The sequence below is a fragment of the Octopus sinensis genome, linkage group LG1 (genome assembly GCF_006345805.1).
Source record: "Octopus sinensis linkage group LG1, ASM634580v1, whole genome shotgun sequence".
Taxonomy (NCBI): domain Eukaryota; kingdom Metazoa; phylum Mollusca; class Cephalopoda; order Octopoda; family Octopodidae; genus Octopus; species Octopus sinensis.
Window position 1 is genome coordinate 102,206,696 of NC_042997.1, and position 7,087 is coordinate 102,213,782.

The 7,087-nt window shown below is 37.3% G+C and overlaps 1 protein-coding gene across 3 annotated transcripts in view; it reads right to left on the reverse strand.

Moving 5' to 3' along the window:
• The window catches only part of LOC115211848, a 279,433-nt gene extending 277,000 nt beyond the window's left edge, over positions 1 to 2,433 (reverse strand). The window contains exon 1 of one of the 3 annotated variants that reach the window (XM_036503398.1): positions 1,829 to 2,433. In XM_036503398.1, coding sequence (XP_036359291.1) covers positions 1,829 to 1,933 — 105 coding nt within the window. In that variant the 5' untranslated portion in view covers positions 1,934 to 2,433. The remainder of the gene's footprint in view (positions 1 to 1,828) is intronic. The other 2 variants (XM_029780571.2, XM_029780579.2) reach the window with 2 other exon arrangements.
• Between the last annotated feature and the right edge of the window lie 4,654 nt (positions 2,434 to 7,087).

Here is a 7,087-nt window from a genome sequence, read left to right on the forward strand (position 1 = left end):
TTTCTGGCAAATAATATACGTATTTGGTAAATAATATACATATAAAAAGTGGAAAGCATCAGCAAGTATCGAGAAACTCACTGAATGCGGAAGTCTGTTCTCACGGATATGTATATTAAATATCTGTGTTAAATACAACCGTTGTATAATACAAACAGTTATATATCTATTATACGTAATACAGAATTTTTTAAATATTTAATGATTTTTAAGGCTGACACCATCTCTAATCAGTGATGCATATGTACACAAACAAATACACACATACACACAATTTCTCCTCTTCTGTCTGTGTGTCTGTCTGTCTGTCTGTCTGTCTGTCTATCTATCTATCTATCTATCTATCTATCTATCTATCTATCTATCTATCTATCTATCTATCTATCTATCTATTTATTTATCTATCTATTTGTCAATCTATTTTTGTCGCTTTCTTTCTCTCTTTCCCTCTCTCTCTCACACACACACACACACATATACACGCGCGTAAACACACACAAACACACACACATACACACACAAATACTGTCATTATAGACTCATACCGTCTCACGCACATACACACACGCAATCTCACAGTCTGTCACGCATATACACATACACAAACAATCTGACATACACATACAGTCCAACATGCATGCACATGCACAGTCTGATACATACGGGCGCATGGCATACACACACGCTAACAGACACACACAAACACATTTTTTCTCAGTCTCATACACTCATACATATACACACACACATACACACATACGGTTTGTATTAAGCGCATGGCTGATGTACAATATTGAGTCATTTTTGTATGAGTAACAGAAGAAAAAAGAGAAAAAAAAAGAAGAAAATGTTTGCTCAAAAACCTGATTATTATTATCATAAATGTAGATGGTGGTGAGTGTACACAAAATCGAAAGAGAAACAAGAAAGATTTGAAGAAATATCAAAAAGAGACAATGGATTTGAAGAACGATGAAGATTAAAATCACATGTCCCATTATGAATTTCTCAATTTATTCAGTTACAGTTTATATCGTGCGCTCACAAACAAACAGGATTTTGCGTGTTATTCGATTTAAAAAAATTTTTTTTTTTTTTTTGCGTTTAACCGTTGACTCAGGTAAATTGATAGGGAGAAAGGGGAGAAAGAGAAACAAACAGACGATAAATATAAAGACAGATAGACAGACGATAGGTACGCAGACAGACAAGCAGACGACAGACAGACGATAGACAGGTAGCGGACAAATAGACAAATATATATGTTATAATTTGATTATTCATTGTCTGATATGGTATGATATTTCGGAATATAAAAATTCCTTCTTCAAATATCGCTAGAAATTGATCGATCAAATCCTGGCGATAACTGAAGTAATCTTTGTATTCCGAAATATTATATCATATCAGACAATGAATAATCAAATTATAACAGTTATTATAGTACACTCTGCATTGTTATGCCATTCAAGACACGTTATATTCACAAACAATACACAATGCTTCAAGCGAACTACATTACTCTCCTGTATATATATACATACATACATACATACATACATACATACATACATATATATATATATTATATATATATATATATATATATATATATATATATATATATATATATATATATATAGATATAGATATACATATATATGTATACACTGGGAGAGAGAGAGATTAACTGATTGATTGATTGATTGATTGATTGATTGTTTGATTGATTTGATTGATTAATAATACACCTGTACAGTCTTTGTTTATGTTCAGCACGCGCACATTCACATGCAATATAAATATAAAATGAATAAATATTAACTACCTGTTCGGTCAAAGATTCCTCATAGTAAGCATCCCTTCTCTCATCACAAGGTTTTTGGTCACCTTTTTTGCCACACTGTAGGTCTAAAGCAGCAGGGATCTTCATTTTTTTTATGTTTTGTTTTCTCTCAAAACGCGATAATCCTTTTAATTAAGCGTGTTAGTAGAAATACCCTTCCTTAGTAAATCTTATTGAATTATTATTATTATTATTATTGTTAGTGGTCAGCTTCCGCTGATTGTTTCTGTTTGTTGTCCCGCTGCTAGTGTTCATTTTTTTACCAATGTTTTCTCGGTTATTATCGACGGATGCTGCCGGGATGTAACAGCGACGAAAGAAGAGTAATGCTTCGCTGTGAACCAGCGTATATTACAATAGACGGCATTCATTGTGTTTGCTTACTTTACTATCATTTCTATTACGGTCATTGGAACAACAACTACCATCGTTTGCAGACAAACAAACAAAGGAAATTTTACAACATCCAACTTCTTAATTATAACTATCACACACTCGCAGACATAACGGCTGCCGATGCTGCTGCTGCTGCTGCTGCTGCTGTTTCTGCCGCTGCAGTTGTTGCTGATGCTGTCATGCGGTTGCCGCGCGGTTGCTACGGTTGTTTGTTCCTCTCAAGTTCTCTCTCTTCCTCAACATCTCTCCCTCTCTCGCTCTCTCTCTCTCTCTCTCTCTCTTTCGCTATCTCTTTCTTTCTCTCCCCCATCTCTCTCTCTCTCTCTCACTCTTTCTTTCTCCATCTTTCTTATTTATTTTTCTGCCTCTCTAACCACCCTCTGTATCTCTTCTCTCTCAATCTCTTTCTTTCTTTCCCTCACTTGGCCTGTCTTTCCCACTTGTTCTCTCTACACCCACTTTCTCCCTCCCCTTTCTCCTCTCTACATCTTCTTTCTCTCTCCCTCTTTCTTCTCTCTATCTCTCTCTGCTCTCTCTATATCACTCTCTCTTTTCCTCTGTCTCACCTTCTCACTCTCACCCTCTCTATCTCCCTCACTCCATCACTCTCTCTGTCTCTATCTCTCTCCTTATCCATCTCCCTCTATCCTTTTCTGTTCCTCTCTCACTCACCCTCTAGTATTGTTACTACTGTAGTGTGTTCACTTCATCACTGAGATATTATTCTGGCTGCAATAGAATGGTAGTTGTTATTGTTATTATTATCAGTTGGGATATGTTACAGCAACTGTTCAAATTTTATTAATAAGCCTGAATAAACAGACCGTTTAGTTTTTACGCCATTTCATTTGTTTGTTGTCGTTGCATAAATGTTGTAAATTTAGTAATTTTTTGAAAACTCTTTCTATCTCATAAGGTAGATACCGCTTAAAACTAACATACGTACATACATACATACATACATACATACATACATACATACATACATACACATGCATACATACATACGTACATACATACACACATACACACACACATACATACATACATACATACATACATACATACATACACAAACAGCTAAGCAGAACGATAGGTGGGCAAATAAGTAAGCAAACTGCCATGTGTGTATGTATGTGTGTGCGTATGTGTGTGTGTATGTGCGTATGTGTGTGTGTGTGCATATATATACATATATATATACATACATATATGTGTGTGTATGTATGAGTATGCATGCGCGTCTGATATATATATGCACGTATATGTGCGTGTGTACATATACACGCAAATACATACATGCACACGTGCACTAGCGCGTGCTGCACATATACACGCACGCGTACGCCCGCAGACATGGACAGATGCACGCTCACACAGACTGGAAGTGGTCAACGAAGTTCAAACTCGCTTCGATCATTACCATAACGATCAAGTATCTGTGTTTCATGTGAGCCGTAGTCACACATGGACACATGTATGACCTAATAGTAGCACACTACATTCACTTATTCCTGCACAGATATCTATATACACGGAATGAGAACGATAGAGCGAGAGCAGGAGATGACGCTGACGAAATTCATAATCAGGTCCACAAGAACTGGTATTAAAAGAACTGATGCAACCACTATAACCAGGTTCCTACAAAAGTGTTCCAAGGAAACAGGATCTCTGTATTGCTGACTACCTTAGCAGAGAACTTGTTGTTTAGATGGTTATGCTTAAGATGGTATTTTAGTATCACAACTTCATACATGCTCCAGCAGAGGAAAACAAAATTTACATCATCGTTTTTGCAGACAATATAAAGCTTATTCTAAAAATATTTATGACGCAAGAAAATTATTATACCTGACCACAAAATTCTGAAAAGAAATCGGGATGGAACTGGGTCAGTAAAGATGTTTGCATCTGATAGTAAATTCTAGGTAACAATTATAAGCAAAAATTCATCGTTATATTGATAACAGTGACCTGTTTCACTTTCTCATTCTCTCTCTCTCTCTCTCTCTCTCTCTCTCTCTCTCTCTCTCTCTCTCTCTCTCTCTCTCTCTCTCCCTATATATATATATATGTGTGTGTGTGTGTGTGTGTGTGTGTGTGTGTATATATATATATATCACTGATGTCTCCAACGACGAACCAACGAGGGTACCTTCCCTCTGTCGGGTCACTAACCTGCTAGAAAGAGCAGCTAAATCTCTCTCAAATCACATCCAATATCTCCTTAGAAAAGGAAACATTGAATAACGTGATTTGGGTTCCTTGTGTACACAGACACTGGCAGAATCTGGGTTCCTTGCTTACCTCTGGTCATAGAAATGCTTGATGACAGCAGACCGATGGCTAAGCAACAAGTGTTTCCAATTTTCTCCGAATTGATGGATAAGGACGCTGTTCATGTTAGTGCTGTAGCAGATGTTTCATTTTAAAACTGCATGTGATGAGCCCTAGAGTAATCTACAATATGCGTTCTCTGGCTTTAAATCCTTTATACTCATCGTGAGCATTGTAATGATTCAAGAACTTCTAGGAGTCTTAGGTTTCCGTAGAAAAGAGGAAAAAAGGGGATTGACACACATCTGAATAATATTCTATGAGTGACAAAGGCCTCAAGCTATCAGAATAGTTAGCACACCGGACATGATGCTTTGCGACATTTCGTCCGCCTCGACGCTCCAGTTTCATGGTTGACTTTGCCTTTCATCCTTTCGGGGTCAATAAAATAAGGACCAGTTGAGTACTGGGGTCGATTTAATTGACTTTGCCTCTCCCTCAACACTGCTGGCCTTATGCCAAAATTTTAAACCGATATTCTAAGAGTGGTATAGCATAAGCATTTGAAAGCATTCCAAACTTTTCTTTTCCATTCTTCTGTACGGTATAATACTCGTACTACATCCACATATACTAATCTATATCTGCATACACACAAATACACATACACATAGAAAAGTAAACATATTAGTCATGCCATTTTTATGACCAATTCTGATTGCAAAGAGATTTTAAACCGCACACGAGTGCGTACATACAAACATTACACATTACTAGTTCACGTCGTATATTCGATTGTTTCAGTTCTCTGGTTAAAAAGAATGTGAAGGTGGCGAGCTGGCATAAGCGTTAGCGTGTCGGCCCTAGCGTAGCTAGAGTATGTGCCGCTCGGGGTGGCCCTTCCGTTTGTCGCCCTGGACCCCACAAAAATCACATATTGCATACAGGAGATCCAAAAGTGCTGCCCGGGACAGACCGCACCTACCACCTTCCCCCCTAGCTACGCTAGTGCGTGTGCTGACAAAGATGCTTTGCGGAATTTCATTCGTCTTTACGTTCTGAGTTCAAATTCCGCCAATATCGATATACCTTTCGTTCTTTAGGGATTGATAAGCTAAAGTACCTGTGAAGTATCCACTAAAACTGCTAGCCTTGTGCCATCGCGTCAGGCAAAATGCTTAGCATTTCGTTCGGTTTTAAGTTCTGAGTTCAAATTCTGTCGAAATCGATTTTGCTTTTCATCCTTTCGGGGACGATAAAATAAGCACCTGTTGAGCATCGGAGTCGATGCAATCGAGTAGCCTTTCACTCAAAATTTCAGGCTTTGTGCTTATAGTAAAAAGGAATTAAAAGAAAGTGTCTAAGTTTGATTTTAAATTACTTATATCAAGCAATATATTGTGTAAATTTAAACAAGAGAGTGAGAGAGAAAGAAACAGTGAAAAGAGCAGTCGCTATTTTATGCGTACAGCAAAACAATTTCTATGTTTGGAAGACATTTCGCAGAATATTTTTATTTCAGCACTATTATTGATTTCTAACATAGACACAATACCTCGGAATTGATGGAGAAGCATAATACATCATTTCGACCGTAGAACTTAACTGGTATTTTATTTTGTCGACACCGGAAGGACGAAAGATAAAGTTAACCTCAAAGAAAACGTTGAGTGCTGAAACAAAATTCAACAAGGTAAATACCTTGTTGAATTTGTCCAATGTTCTTAACGACACTGCCAACCCACTCCATCTGATTTCATATTACTATTGGTGTTTTATTTTGGTGTGAAACAGTGTATTGACAGAACGCACCATTCCAATTTAGGTACAAGGCAGCAACTTTGAGCTGAAGGATTCGTCGATACTTGAATGGTACTTTGTTTCATCGAGCCCAGTAGGAAAACATTAAGTTCATCCCGGCGGAATTTGATCTCAGAACGTAACACTCTAACGATTCAGCTTGTTCGTAGTCTTATTCATTACTAATATTGGTTTCAAATTTTGGTACAAAGCCAGCAATTTTGGGGAGGGGGTTAAGTCTATTACACCGACCTCAGTATTCAACTGGTACTTATTTTATTGAACGTCAAAGGATAAAAGGCAAAGTTTACATCGACAGAACTTGAACTCTGAGCGTAAAGACAGACGAAATACTTAGCAGCATTTCGGTTCTGCCAGTTCACCGCCTTATTCAATGTTAATATTGTTTTCAAATTTTGGCTCAAGGCCAGCAGTTTTGGGGGAGGAGTAAGTCGATTAAATCGACCCCGGTATTCAACTGGTACTTATTTTATCAATTTCAAAAGGATGAATGGCAAAGTCGACCCTGGCGACATTTGAACTCAGAACGTAAAGACGGACCAGATGTCGCTAAGCATTTTACCCGGCAAGCTAACGATTCTACCAGCTCGCCGTCTTTATTGAATATTAGAACCTATTTCGACATGATATGAATGTTTAATGCATTCATGTATTTTTGAAATATCATCTGCAACACACTAGCGTCAGCATTGAGAAGTTAAATATAAATAAGAAAATTCTAAAAAGAATTCTATAATTCCTCAT